A 15,896-nucleotide genomic window follows, 5' to 3' on the forward strand; every position below is an offset into this window, starting at 1 on the left:
TGATATTCGCAGTAGACTTCCTTCCTTGTTACGCTGTCTGCTTTAAATCTAACAGGAGAGACTCGTCCTCACCCACTTTCACCTGAGGTTTAAAAGTAACCTTTAAAGGCTCAGCGGTCAGGATTTCCTCTCCTTCCTGGGCAGGGTACACCGCCCTGGCCTCGCCACATTCCGCTTCCGGCAGCTCTTCGGGGTACAGCTCACCAATGGGGCGCAGAGACTCGCTCCTGGCGATGATGTCCACGCCCAGCTCCTTGATGCCCTCCTGGCCCTCAGCCACACTGGGGTCTTTAGCTTTCCTGAGGCCGCGCATCTTAAAAGCTGCTGTCGAGGGAGCAGCAGTCGAGAGGGATTTCTTAAACCTCTCCCCGGACTGCCTCAGCCTCTCCCCGGACTGCCGGAGCCTCTCCCCGGATTGTCGGAGCCTCTCTCTCCTCTCAGGGGTCACGATTCTGGTTCTAATTCTGTTCACCTTCTTGTCCAGGTTCTGCCGTGTCTTCTGCATGTTTTCTCTGGAAAATGCCTTCCTGATATTGTCGATGCGCTCCTTGCCTGACTTTCTAAGCCTAGCCGATCTGCTCTCCTCAACGTAATACTCTTCATCAGAAGACAGATCGATGGGGGGGTCGAAGACACTGGCATCTTCCTCCTGGTTCTCAGTGAGGCTTTCGTCTTTAACGATGGACAGGGAGGTCGGACACCGAATCTTCTCCTGAGGAAGAGAAAAACAAGCAGGTGAGTGTTTCCTCCGCACAGAGACCAGCTCCCCTACCTTCCAGGCCCACCTCATGAATCTCCACCCCAGGCTCTCCATCCTCTGCCTGCTTCTTCAATGGTGACGCTTCTCAAGGCGTCTCTCTCCCTGGCCCTCTTCTCTTCATCTCCCAAGGTCACCACAAGCACCCTTTTCCACTTCCAAGCCTTCAAATCCAAGTGCAAGCTAACTCACAAATACTCTCTCTTCACCTAAGATGGAGTCACTCTTCTAAATGATGGCCAGACTTTTCCACCTGATGTATCGCAGGCACCTCAAGCTAAACATGTCCAAAAATCAAGGCCACCCACCATCCTTTCCACGTCTGCTTCTCCTCCTGCACATCACTATACCAACAGCCACCCAGGTGCCTCCTCTCCTTGTTCCATACCTGCTTTGTTCCCAAGCCCTCTCAATACTACTGCTTCATACCTTGTTCCTTCCCCCATCATTCTCTCCACCAGTGTCTTCATTCAGGATCCTGTCATCTTTGGATCGAGCTAGTGCACCACCTCACTGATCTCTCTACCTCCAGAACACCATACAGTGCACAAGTATGTCTAAATATTTCTAACCACAGCCTCCCCCTCTGCTTCAAAACGTTTGGGAGCCCATCAACACCCAAAGGAGAGTTCACCTTCTTTAAAACGATCACAAGGCTCTTCACAGTTTGATCTAAAACCTACTTTCCCGCTCCTTCAGTCCAACAACACACAAGCACTCTCTACTCTTCAGGCATAAAACGTTTTCCTTTCCACCCTTGTATATGTGTTGTATATGTGGTCTTTCTTACCATAACTGCTCCTTCACCTCTTTTTGACTCTGTGAATTAAATCTTTCTTCAAGACATGTTCACATGCCCCGCACTTCCCTAAGTAGCTGATTCCGTCCCCAATTTAAACCACAAACAGGTGCAAAGGATACATTTATTTATAACATCCATCACACATCAAAGAAGCTCTGGTGACGTAGTACCTAAGGCACTTGACTGCTAACCAGAAGGCTGGCAGTTCAAACCCACCAGCCACTCCTCAGAAGAAAGGTTGGGCAATCCACTTCCGTAGTGATACTGCCTCGGAAACCCAAGGAGGGGTTGCTATGAGTCAGGGCTGACTCGATGGCACATAACAACAACAACAGAAATATTTTAGGAGCTCTGGTGGTGCAATGGGTAAGGCATTTGGCTGCTAACCAGGTCAGTGGTTCAAACCCACCAGCTGCTCCATGAGAGGAAAATGAGGCAATCTACTTCTGTAAAGATTTATAGCCTTGGAAACCCAACGGAAGTTGCTGTAAGTCAGAATCAACTTGATGGCAGTGGGTTTGGTTTGGTTTATCACACATTGAACTGGTACTCTACTGTTATATCTGTCTCACTGAAGTATTCATTAAATGGTTGATCCCCTGAAAGCAGAGACATTGTCTTATTTATGTTTTAGGTTCAGTACTCATCATAGTGTCTTCTATATGGTTTAGTATACTCAATAAATGTTTGTTGGATAAGACAAGCTGCTTATTTCTTCATTTGACAAAGAGTCACTAAGCACCCACCAGGCATCAGTCGATGTTTTAGGAACTGAGAAGCTTCTTTGAGTAAACAGTTGCAGAGCTTATAAGCTACTGGAAGATAAATATGTAGAACACACAGTATGTCGGACAGTGGTAAGGGCTAAGGTGAAAACAAAGCAGGAAAGGGGTTAAACAGTGATGGGCAACGTACGATCCGAAACACAGTGATGGGAAAGGCCTCACAGTAAGGCAGCATTGGAGCTAGACCTGAAGGTAATGCATGTGTGCGGGGGGGAAGCAGAACAGCCCGGAGGGAGGTGTGGCTGCAGGAACGTGATCAAGGAGCAAGAACAGGGTGAGAGCAGTGGGAAGGCCCAATCATGTAGGGCTCTGTATTTTATTTAACAACAACAGGAGTCCTTATTCTGAGTATGATAGGAAGTCACTATACGGTTTTGAGGAGAGCAGTACCGTGATTTGGCCCATGCTGTGAAAGGACCACTGTGCTGAAAACAGACTTTGAGGGCAAGCTCAGAAGTAGACAGACCAGTTGGAAATGACTAAGAGCAGCCAAGAAAATGTAGATCAAGGTATTGGCAGAAGTAGTGGTGAAAAGTAGCCTGATTGTGATTTACTTTGAAGGTGAAGCCAATAGGATTTGCTGCCAATTTGGATATGGATCATTAAAGAGAGTCAAAGACTACACCCTCAGGTGCAAGCAGTCCCTGGGTGAGGACATCTAACTTTCCAACAACTCCTACCTGCCCTTTAGTGTTATGTGAATTTGCCCTCACTTTCAAATGAGTTCTGCTGGTGTACTGATAAGGCATTTGGCTGCTAACCAGAAGGTCAGAGGTTCAAACCTACCAGCGGCTCCGGGGAAGACAACGGGGCGGTGTACCTCCGTAAAGAGTTATAGCCTCAGAAACCCAATGGGGGGTCTCTATGAGCCAGAACCAACTTGATGGCATGAGTTTGGGTTTTTGGGGTTTTTTTGTTTTTTGAGTTTCAAATGACTGAACCAACCCCTACTTGCAATAAATTCACCAAAATCACCTTCACCTGCTGCATGTGCAGCTTTTAAATCATTGAAAAGGCTTCCAGCCTTTTCTTGTACTAAAGGAAGGCTGAATAAGAATCATACGCTCCTGTTTTGACTTACCTACAAATTCTTAAAGACACACTCAGGAATGGATGCCATTCATAACCCAGGGACTGACTGTATATGGCTTAAGTAACTGAAGGAGAAATCGGCCATTAACTGAGATGAGGGAGACAGAGGGGAAGGATGGGATCAAAACATGTTCTTCCAGATACCCAGCGGACATCCAAGTGGCAAGGCTGGATAGGCAGCCAGGTACAGGAGTCCAAGTCAGGGAGAACTGGGCCAGAAAGAAAAATGCAGGGGTTATTAGCCTAAAGATGGAATAAAAATGAGAGAGGGTCACCAAGAGATTGAGTGAATGAGTCAATAATTCATTATCCAAAATTTCTTAGGTCAAAGTATGTTTCAGGGTTCAATATAGGTTAGATTTTAGAAAAATAATAAGGTATATTACATAATATTCTCAGAAAGATCTAAGGAAGAAATATTTCTATACAAAAGTATGAATATTCACACTAAGTCAGATAAAGACCGTCAACAGCCTCATGCTACTTCAGGGCAGGTTTCACCATCAAATGAGATCAGGTCAAGCATGGTTTTGCTGCCAAGTAAGTCATGGAAAAACTTGTATTTTAGACATTTTTTGGACTTTAGAATTCTACATCGATTTTGTAAATGTAGACAGAAAGAAGAAATGAGAAAGAAAAATATCAGCCAGTGAAAAGAAAAGCCACCAACACCCCCTGCCATTAGTCGATTCAGACTCACACAACCCTAGGATAGAGGAAAACCTCACCACAGGGTTTCAAAGGCTGCAAATCTTTACGGAAGCACACTGGCACATATTTCTCTTGCAGAGCAGCTGGCAGGCTTAACCAGCTGACCCTTCGGCTAGCAGCCAAGGAAGCACTTAAGCACTGCCCCCCCAGAGCTCCTAATCAGCCAGTGAGGCAAGAGGCACCGAGGAGAGGGCGGTGCCTCCCGGAACCAGGGGGAAAGTAGTTTCAAGGAAGAGAGAGGAACCAACTATGTCAAATGTATCAAAGTGATGAGAAGTGCATTTGGGAACATGCCACACACTGGTGACTTTGAGAGCTAGCCCAGGCCTCAGGTGCTAAATGAACCCGATTCACCATTGAGTGATGATTTCTAAAACTACAAGAACAAACTAGAGATTATGAGACTTTTAACTAAATCATGAGTTAGAATTTCTGAAAGAACTGTGCTCCTACCTGAGAACCCCCTTATACGGATTCAATCAAAAAATAAAATCCAATCACAAACACATTTACACATATTCCAAAATCTATCAGCCTGATACTCAAGATGGTATTCCTGGTACCTTCGAATAAAAACAAAACCTAACTCACTGCCATGGAGTCAGTTTTGACTCACAGGGTCCCCCACTGGGTTTCCAAGGCTGTAAATCTTTATGGAAACTGACTGCTCCATCTTCCTTCCGCAGAGCAGCTGGTGGGTTTAAACCACTGACCTTTGGTTAGCAGCCAAATGCCTGACCCACTACGCCACCAGAGAGCTCCCTGAACCTTTGAATACTTGTTTTTAAATTAGTTTAAATTCTTTGGCTACAGGAGTGAAGAGGCTAGAGCTAAACAAAGCAGGGGTGGGTGTCTCCTAACTCTGATGAATCAGTTAGAAGCAGAAATTATGCCTCTCTTTTCCTGACACCTGCCACAGGGAGCAGTTTCAGAAACTCGGTGCCGGCCCTGGGGAGGTATAATTAGAAAAGGGAGGAGTCAAAGGATAATTACTGCTTGGTAGGGAAAAGTCCTCACAACCCCGCCATGAAGAATGCTGACAGAGCGCAACTCCACAATCACACATCACTCTTCAATGGTACAATAAATAATACCAACTTAGAAATTTTTCACAGAAGGTTCTCAGTTTCCGGAGTGCAGACTGATGCATGGTGCATGCTTAGGAATAGCTATTTGTTGGACGAAGCAAGCGTCTTACCTTATCCGACAAACGTTTATTGAGTATACCTACCACAGAGAAGTAAATCAGCATTCCAAATAAAAACAGAGATAGTCAGAAAAGTACTGGTCTGGATCTATTTGTTACAACTCCTATGAGCCAGAGACACCGTGAGTTAATAGTGAAAACACCCTAAAAATAATTGATTACAAGGTTTAATTATAGCTGACTTCCAAATACAATCATTATGTATCATTATATATAAAAGCACAAGTAAAAGATGATTTCTGTAATGAGCATCAGGGATCACAGTAAAGTGGTCTTGACTGAACACCCACGTAAAACAGGGGAATCCTGAGTATCTAGATGTCAGGGACTTCCTAGGGAATGACCTATGGCAAATCATCAAAATCGGTGAAGCCTACAGTACCCTCCTGGCTCGCATGACAAGAGGCGTCATCGAGGGGGAAGTACATTCAAAGAGAAGCCATGATTGCATAAAATACAGCACAAAGTTGATTTTTAAATGCCTGTGTTGAGAACCGGTAAAAGCCTGGCCATATACAATCGTAGGAGATATAGTAGTGAAAAGGATTACCACCATAACATATCCCCAGGGGAGATTTCTGGCAGAAAAACCCAAACTGAAATGGAAGTGTAGCTGTTTTGCTCGGTTTCAAGTTAATTTTAGTCTCAGAGGCAATCTCAGGATCACCACTGATACATATTAGCTGTAAGAATTAATTATAAGAACTGTGTTAACTAAGAATAACCATGGGAATATTCAGACAGCATTCTAACACCCACCGAGTCACTGAATCTATGTTCTGCGACCACCGTTCCTTGCATTTCTCTTCTCTTTATGAGATCTCCAATTAGAAGGCAGCAATCGCTTTTTGAAACACTGCTGTTTATTCTGGACAACGTGATTTCACCAAATCCTCACCGCACTATGAGAGATCTTGACCTACAGTTTCTTCCATTTGCTCAAGTAAATATAGGGTCACCAAAAAAGGAAAATACAGCAGTAAGTGAAGGGATTAGGCAAATACTGAAGCCTCTTAACTTAAAAAAGAGTTACAATGGACAAGAAGAGGCAATTAGAGCTTTTAAGACATTTCTTTAGCCTTTGTAAATCTTGATTGGCACCTGGTCCACTGTTTTGTGCCAAGGTTCTCAGAAGGAGAGACGGGTACCAGGGATGTTTCCTCACATGCCCCACGCAGGTGGAGGGTAAGATATGCCCACTACTGGCAATGCCCTTGGAAGGCAAACTGAAAAGTGGGTATTATGTGCTCCAAAACCAAATTATGTGTACCCACAGTGGGACTGGCCTGAGAGCAAGGTGACTGGTTTTGTTTCAAGTTTCTAAGCGTGGAGAAGGGCCTCCAGGAACCTGGCAGGAATGGGTAATGCCCGAGGGTTTCAAATGGCATCGTACAACAAGTCTCTGTCTGAAACAAACAGCCCTTCTCCCCCTCCCTCCCGATTCTTCTTCCTAAATAACCACCAGGTTCCTAAAAACAGATCACCCTGCCCAGCCCAATGGAACTTTATCAGTCAACAGACGGCTGGGTGAACTGCCTAACACACAATCCAACTACACTCCCATCTCATTCTGTATTAATAATTCTTGAAGTTTTTTCCTACGCACATAAATACCCATTTAAAAATACAGTTGTAAGAACACTGTATATTTGCATCTGTGAATGCCTTTCTAATTTTCTGCTTAGAATAATTTCTTTGACATGAAATGGCTGGGTCAAAACGTTTGTGAATTTTTAGTTCTTAATACATACTATAGAAAGTGCCATCCAGAAATACTGTACCAATTAACACTCTCACCAGCAGAATGTGAGAAAGCTTAGTGCTCTACTCCCTTAAACTATTATAGAAAGTACCTGCCAATATTTAAATAGGTGAAAGTGGAATTCTGTTCCTACTTGTCTTTTGTGAACTTCCTGGTAATGACTTACTTATTTTCCTGCGATGGAAGGAGAGTTCAGTTTTTCCTTTTTGATTTGTGTAAGTTTCAAAAATTACATTATAGATACTATACATTTTGTCATGGATATGTTCCTATTTCCAAAAATATGAGTGTCAGGTGCAGGAACTTAGTTTAATGCACCATGCCATGTCAAAATGATTCTATTCAATCAGGAAGGCTTTGTAATCAAATATAAGGAGTTATTTCTGTAACACATTTATATTACTACAATGGAAATAAGAAAAACAGCTTGATTGTTTAAGAGAACAGAAAGCTTTTGTCATTGGGATTTATATGTCAAAAACTCCAAAAGGCAAACTATGTTAGGAAGAGTTTACACTGTACTGTTTAGGGTTTTCCAGGCTCTCCATAAAAAGGAGACAAAACTCTGTATTGTGGGCTATCTGGTCCTTGGTTTGTTCTTCTGTGGAACAAAGAAGCTCAACTAGGGTTAACTAGAAGTTAAACTATGAGAGGGTATCATGCCCAGCTACTAAGCCATAAAGCTTTACCAATATTAAGTTTCAAAGGCAAGAAATAGCCTAAGCTGTGATCCACAGTTCACATTACACAAAATGGTTGAGCAGGTCAAAACACTGAGAGTACATTGTCAACCCAAAAACGGTTACATCCTGAGATCCCAGCTGAGAAGGCCATTCCATCAGCACACATAACAGTTAAAAGGTGACGCTGGCAATTAAACAGGAATTAAACAGGAATCCAGCTGAAGACAAGGTCAAGCTTACCTGGAATATGACGACACGGAATTTATTTTTCTTCATTATTTCCTCTTGCTTGGATTCGACTTTTGTGACATGCACCTGCTGCTTCTCCACACGGGCCTTCACGTCTTTAATGTGAGCGCTGACTTTTCGGGTTTTCTCAAACAACTTGTTAACGATGTAGCCTGTGTTGCTGTGGGCCTGCGAGAGCTTCAACAGGTCGATCTGGACGGACTTCATCGCGTTTTCCATCTCCCTGTGTCGCTCCTCGATTCTCTTCTGGCTCGCCTGCACACTGTCCACGATGCAGGCTACTTTGTCCAGCACGGTCACAATGGTGAGGGCTGCGTCTTGGTCCTCCTCTTCCCTAACACCTGATAAGCGGTTCTGGTGGATTCCATCGGCACTGGAAGCAGACCCATTGTGCTCCATGTTGTTTATTGCCCAGTGAAAGATGCCCTGCCACAATCAATTCTGGCACTTAAAGCAAAGCGTTTGCCTGGGAACAGGCAACAGGGTTGTTTAAAGGGTTAGAAACCCCACCCCTGGAGACTGGTCAAGTATTTATAACTACAAATACCCATCCACGCCTGTTCTGCAACATGAGCCCTTGCACAGCACCGGATGCTGTTCCAAGCATGCCTGCTGCCTGACTAAGGGGCTCAAAGAGGAAGGGGAACGCTTCTTTAAAACCTTCATTAAAGCCACCATGTTACTAATATTAAGCCTAGAAACCAACTAATCAAAACAGACAACCTCAACTCTTGGGAAAAAGTTTCTACCTTAGATATTTTCAAGCAGTATTTGTAAAAGGAAGGGACATTTTAAACTAAAATCAGCTTTTTCTATTAATCTGCCTTATTCATGTACTGATGGAGCAGGATCAGAGAATGCAGTAAATAAACACACTAAAACAGAGGCCATACAGTGAAAACACTCTATTATACCATGCTTTTTCAAATCAAATATTTAATATTTAATTCTGAACATAGTCTTCAATTCTACATGCATACTTCTGAATATCTAAGCTACATTAAACAGCTGAATACATTCTATTCACACTTCAGATGCTGAAACAAATGATCTATTGATAGAGCTATAACTACAGGACAATTTGGATAGAGGTCTCAGGTCATTTTTTGAGCTCACTTTAAGAGCACCTTTAACAATCATTCCTGTTTTTTATTCACACACACAGATACAATTTGCTTACTTATGTTCAAACAAGTATTTGCTTTAAAAATGAATGCATACCAAAGTGGTTTAACTGATAGAGTAGGCTTTATTCCAATCTTAAACAGCCTAGTTTCACAATACCTAAATCTACTTCTCAGCAATCTGTTCCATCATACCGTCCGATACTTTTCCCAATTGTTAGAATTGTTTTCTTCAAAGAGAGGAATAGTCAAATTCCAGTCTATACATCTCATAAATAGTTTACATCTAACACACACAGGTTTACAGTTCATGCAATAGGCAATGTCTAAAAAAATCAGTTACTAAATCTCAAAAACATTTAAAGGTCTATTTAAACACAGTGTCTTCTAAATTTTTCTTTTTGTAAGAAAAGTAATCTGTAAACATCTTTACCTTTAGTTCATGCTTTGTCATTGCTGTGGTCAGTGTGGGGGCAGGAGTGTAACTTTAGAACCTTTGTGAAGGGGTCCATCTTTGCAAAAATATTACATTCCGTGGGTAAAGAACAAGTCTTAGGGTTACCGTGTGGTACAAATTCATGAAATCAACTTCTGTATTTAAAACCATAAAGCAAAGACTACTGAACAGTCCGAAACTGCTGTAGCTGAGGGTTTCTAATGCGAGCCAACGGCACTACACGAAAAATGTCCAAAAATAAGGCCTCTGAAATAAATATTTCCATTCTTTAAAAAAAGACATAATAAATGTACATCGCGTGGTCAATGTACGTATAAAAGTCGTCAGTTTAAACCATCCTGGATGACGTATCTGAAGTAAAATGACCTAGGTTCTGCTTCTGTCGACGTCCTCTGTTGTTTTTAGGGCATTTTCTGTTTCATTTAAAAAAAAAAGGAAAAATATTAGTTCATTTAGGATATGTCAATGTTTCCACAGTAATGCACGTTTTACACGCAAAGCCATACTGCACGCGGTCATATGAACGGGAACAGGGAGGGGCAGTGCAATGCCTGCTGCCAGCCCCCCTACAAGGCGGGGGGGGTGGGAGAGGACCAGTCACAGGGTGCAGGCACAGACACAAGCTGAGCTCACGCCCGGGCATCCCCGGCATCTCCCATCCCTGCTCTGGTGGGGAAGCCTCTCCTCTGCACTGACTGATCCCACAGGAAGCTGTGGCAGGGGAAAGGACCTTGACCTATGTACCTTCCCTGAGCGTCACAACAACCATGTAGTCCTCGGACATGCAAATGGTGAAAATACTCAATGACCAAAAGGTTGGGGGTTTGAGTCCACTCAGGGGAAGACAGGCCTGGTGATGGACTGCCAAAACAGCAGCCACTGAAAACGCCGTGAAGCACAGTTCTATCCCACACGGGGGATGAGGTCGCCGTGAGCCAGAGCCAGCTCGCAGTGACCCCAAGTGACAGAGCACAACTGCCCCACAGGGTCTCCGTGGCTGTAATCTTATGGAAGCAGGTCACCAGGTCTTTCTCCTACAGAGGCTCGGTGTGCCCAACCTCTCAGTTAGCAGCCAAGTGCTGAGCCAATGAGACCCCATGAGCACTCCCCAAATGGCAAAGCTGGCTTAGATGAAGGGGGAGATCAGAACCAAGTGTCTTATCCACCTCAGAGACTCATAAAGAGGAAGTGCCGGTGATTTCAGACAGTGACTCAGAGAATGAAAAGCAGTCGTTGCACAGCCCATTCGGGCAATCCACAGAACACAACGACAGTCCTGCTGGGGTAAGGGGCAGTCTCAGACTCGCTGTAACTTTCCTGCAAATGCTTCTCCATGTGGCATCAATCTCATTGTATTCTGCTGTGCTGCTCAATGTAGAGTGAAGAGAGGGGTGAACACTACATCTTGGGTTTGAGTGTGGGCTCTGCTATTAACAAGCTGTGCAACCTCAATTCCCCTCGACACAAAATATTAAATTAGGGGCTGAAGTGACTTCTAAAATCACTGCCAGCAAGGAATTCATAATCAAACGGAAAGAAAGTCTTTATAACAATGAGTATCAATATTTTAAAGTTCCATGTTTTTATTCAAGTTCAAAAAGTACTGACTTGCCAGGACTTAAAAGCTTTGATAATGATGGTATTTCCATGATGTATATTGTTCAGTAATTCTTCTCACTAATCCACACAAAAAGAGTTTGAAATAGACTGGGCTGAAATCTCTCCATTTCATAAAAGCAAAGTGGATGAGAGGTTAAGCAATTCTCTTTAACTATCATTAGCTCACCATGACCTTGGAAAAGTCCCGACTTCCTAGGACCATGGGTTTTTCATCTATAAAATAAGGGGAGTTTGGCTAAAGTATCTGAGGTCCTTTCTAATTTACCATTTCTATGTGCCTTCACTCATGAAAGAAATTCCAAGCAGAAAAAATGACTCACGTAGACTTGATATGCAAGTCAATGGAAGTATGTAATAGCCACCATGGGGTAAGTGAACAGCTGTCCCATAATGCAATATGTAGGAGCAGCTCTCCTGGAAAATTCATGGAGATGAGTCCAACTACATAATTATAATACTCTTGATCCAAGATAGCAGGACAGCCTTGTCGAAAAAATACCACAATAAAAGGACAAGCCTCGCGGAGAAATCTGTGACAAATCTGAAGAGGACCCATCAGTCACGGAGTTGGTAGACACTAAAGACACTGCGACACAGTTGAAAATACACTGTGATGCCTGCGTATGCGAAGACAGCAAAGGTGGCATTTTGAAAACTACCTGCCAGGTAGTCTTAAGTTAGTAGTTGAGGATTACTGCACACTGGGAACAAAAGCAGAGAGTTGAACCAAAAGCTGGATTAGGAGCTGCAGGAGGGTGGAGCCAGCTCTAGGACCTTGACAAGCTACTTCCTCTCTCAGAGTTTCAGTGTCTTCTCCAGAATGAACAGAGGTCAACACGAGGTTGCTTCCCATTGGACCCAACATCTTTTGATCCTCCTGAAGATGCCAACAACTAGCAGCAGGCCTTGAGATTTTTCCTGACCTTACCTATTTCTCTCACCACTCAAGTCCCTTACTACCCGCCTCTTGCTTTACTCTAACAATGTCCCAAGGTCTCCCTGCCTCATACCTTCCCTACTCTGATGTATTTTGTATCTGACTCTCAGAATAAAGATCTCAAAAAATGGTTTTCACCAAGTCCCTTCCTCTGCTCAAAAATTCTTAACTGCTACAAAATCAAGGTCAAACCCTGCTTCCATGTTATGGTCCTATTTTGTAAATGTATTTCGCAAGATGCCACGACATGAACACCACTCCTGACCGCCTGGTGGGAAAGAGCCGGCAGTGAATGCAAATCCAAGTCCTTCTAGCTCCCAGCTGGATGACCACAGGTAACCTACTTAATCTTTGAGCCTGTAAGAAGTGGCCACAGACAGTCCTGCTGTTATAGATTGTGTAGCTTCCTCCTGTCTTTCCTTACTTCTGATGTTATTTTTCATGTCACTGCCCCCTACTTTTAGTCTCCTGCACAGTTTTGCATCAGCATTCTTGTCCGAGGGCACATCATCTGTTTCATGAAATAGGAGCTCTGGTGGCATAGTGCCTAAGGTATTTGCCTGCTGAACAGAAGGATAACCTACCAGCTACTCCTCGGAAGGAAGACTGGGGTCATCTACTTCCACAGAGATACTGCCTTGAAAACCCAAGAAGGTGTTGCTATGAGTCTGAACTGACTCAGTGGCAGTGCCAATACCTGTATTTGACATGCTCCACTCCTCTACCGAGAATCAGAGAGAGAGTACAGAGATGATTTTTGAGATTTCTGGACCAAACCCTAAGAGAGGCCTGGAGAGATAAGAAAGAAGAGACATGCAACTGAAGAGCAAATGGACTTGGGCTCAGTCACAGGCTCTGCTCTGACTTCTCTCACATTCAGTTCTGTTCTGACTTACCTATTTTCACTCACCTTGGAATATACTCATTTTATGCCAACTGTATTCCAAGTAAGTCCTTTCCTTATGATGAAAGGATTTATTTATGATAGCATTTTAAAACTTATTACCTATCTTTGTGATTAAAAATGTGAATATTAATAATATAACATGAAAATTATTTTTATTTGACTTCTAATTTATTCCTTTCTTATTTTATTTATTATAGATAGAGTATGTTCTTAGGGCATAAAACACCCTGCCGTTTCACTGGGCTTAAAACAAGATTCTGCATGGCCATTACATGCAGGGACAGACTGTTCTAGAAATTCTGCTCCTACTGTCCCTGAGCAGTGCTCCTTTGAGCTCTGGTACCCAGTTGTACGGCCCCCTAAATGCCTTTATGCCCCTGCCTCTTTTCACGCTCCTGCTCGCAGCCCACAGACAGCTGCAGCCCTGGAGATGAGTTCTTGCCTGTATTCTAAAGAACGACAGGGAGACGTCAGAGCCCAAAAAAGCCTCTTCCTGCTATTCTCCTCCACAGGTGGGTGAACTCTCCAGGCCTCTTTAACTGTGAGCATGCTTAACGGCTACCCAGCTGCGATTCGAAGCTGGTGCTTCTTACGGCATCACCTACCTTGTGATACACATGACGATTGCTACTATGACGGCGATCTGCACAGCTCCAATAATGGCTGCGATGAGCACATGAGTAAGCTTCTGTCTACTCGGTACTACGTACAGAATACTGAAGTCTGTCTTCTCACAGTGCTGCCCAGTGTAGCCAGACTCACATCTGAAAGGAAGAGAGTATTCATATGACAATTACAAACTGTAATGATTCTAGGCTTTTAAATTAAGATACAAAAGAATGATAAAATTTAAATAGGAATAAAAAGCAGGCACTCCCCCACCATATGAAGAAAAAAGAAAAGTCATCCTCTATGATTTCCTTACAATCTTTTTGAAATGCCTATTTTATATAGCACTTTTTTTACTTGTCATTCTATTACATTAATTTTTAAGTTGCTAAATCATCCCTATTAGCATTATTTATAAAAGGATACATAGGATTCCATCTAGTGGCTATAATATAGTTAGGTTATCTATTCCTCAAGGAGCTCTGGTGGTGTAGTGGTTAAGGCATTTGGCTGCTAACCAAAAGGTTGGTGGTTTGAACCCACCAGCTGCTTCACGGAATGAAGATGAGGCAATCTGCGTCTATAAATATTTACAGCCTTGAAAATCCAATAGGGGTCACTATGAGTTAGGATCAACATGATGACACTAGTTGTTTTTTTCCTTCTAGTTTATCTATTCCCTACTCCAAAACACATAGGTTATTTTTAATTTTTCACAATTATAAATTACATATAGTGAACATCTTGTCAAACATGCACTTTCCTACATTTCTTAGGCTAGATATCTGAAAACGGGATGACTGAATAAATAGGTATAAACATTTACAGTTCTCTGAACACAGTGTCAAATAGATCCAGGATGCTTTTCAGTGTATAAAACAGAATCATTTAAGTTGCAGGGGAAGATGAAAATAAATTATTAATGACAGAAATAGGGCTAAGCACTGAAGTAGGTACTAATCTCAGAAATTATCTGAATTCCAATTAAAAGTAAATAAATAAAAAGGCAGCAGCATTAGCTGATTGTAGTAACTTGACAGGGCAAACATTTAAGATATTTAACTGAGAATATGTATTTTTCAGCTGAAGGAAGTGAAATGTATTAATTAGTCAAGCTTCAGTTGGAACTGATTAATAAAACATGTGAAGTACAGGGATAATGTTTGTATTAATGTCCCACATTTCATTATAAAAGGAATTCGAGGCAGCTTATAATAATGCACACAAAACACACAGAACAAAAAGAAACCCAGGAGAGAGAATTAAGGGGAAACAACAGATGAGGTGAGTTTACCCACTCAGACCCCGTGGTTCCTGGATACCTGCCAACAGGCCTCAGACTGAGCTCTAAGTTCCCCAGCAGGTAAGCAAGGGAAGGAGTCAGGTATACCGATCAAGGGAATAGAACAGACTCCAGAAACAATCCACAGATCTATGGTCAACTGATTTTCAACCAGAAACCAAGATATTCAATAGGGAAAGAGTCTCTTCAACAAATGGTACTGTACAACGGAATCTCTACAAGTAAAGGAACTAAGTTGGACCCCTACCTCACAACATATATACAAATTAACTCAAAATGGACCACAGATCCAGATATTAAGAGCTAATATGTTAAAAATTTTCAAAGACAACACAGGGGTAAATCTTCATGACCTTAAATTAGAAAATGGTTTCTTAAATATGACACCAAAAACACAAAGCAAAAAAAGAAAAAATAGATAAACTGGGTATCATCCAAATTCAAAACTTTGTGCTTCAAAGTACACTATCAAGAAGGTGAAAAGACAACCGACAGAATGTGAGAACAATTTGGAAAGTCATATACATGATAAGACATTTATATCTCGAATGAGCTATTACAACTCAATAGGGGCTCTGGTTGCATAGTGCCTTCACCATCTGACTTCTAACCAGAAGGCTGGCGGTTCAAACCCACCAGTCATTCCTTGGAAGGACTGACTCCACGGCAGTGAGTCTGAGTCAGTACAACTCAATAATAAAGATTTTTTAAAAAAATTTTAATGAATAAAGGACCTGAACAGACATTTCCCCAAAGATATGCAAATGGCCAATGAACCCATGAAAAGATGTTGAACATCATTAGTCATCAGGGAAATGCAAATCAAAACCACAGTGAGACAGTAAATGTCACAAAACAGAATGTGCATGGATTGTTGAATGGGAAACCAAT

The 15,896-nt window shown here is 42.5% G+C and overlaps 2 protein-coding genes across 2 annotated transcripts in view; both read right to left on the reverse strand.

Moving 5' to 3' along the window:
• Positions 1–28: 28 nt before the first annotated feature.
• CAVIN4 (caveolae associated protein 4) lies at positions 29–8,447 on the reverse strand. The gene is made up of 2 exons (XM_007950319.1): positions 8,040–8,447; positions 29–712 (listed from the first exon to the last, which is right to left on the reverse strand). Exons 1-2 carry the CDS (start codon positions 8,445–8,447, stop codon positions 29–31), a joined length of 1,092 nt encoding a protein of 363 aa, XP_007948510.1.
• Positions 8,448–9,957: 1,510 nt separating this feature from the next.
• Positions 9,958–15,896, reverse strand: part of LOC103205054 (tomoregulin-1) — a 124,426-nt gene continuing 118,487 nt past the window's right edge. The window contains exons 9-10 of the mRNA XM_007950320.2: positions 13,699–13,857; positions 9,958–10,042 (exon numbers count right to left, since the gene is read on the reverse strand). Coding sequence (XP_007948511.1) covers positions 9,958–10,042; positions 13,699–13,857 — 244 coding nt within the window. The remainder of the gene's footprint in view (positions 10,043–13,698; positions 13,858–15,896) is intronic.

The sequence above is a fragment of the Orycteropus afer genome, unplaced genomic scaffold, assembly GCF_000298275.1.
Source record: "Orycteropus afer afer isolate SDZICR_OR568_19922 unplaced genomic scaffold, OryAfe1.0 scaffold00267, whole genome shotgun sequence".
In the NCBI taxonomy this organism is placed as follows: Eukaryota; Metazoa; Chordata; class Mammalia; order Tubulidentata; family Orycteropodidae; genus Orycteropus; species Orycteropus afer.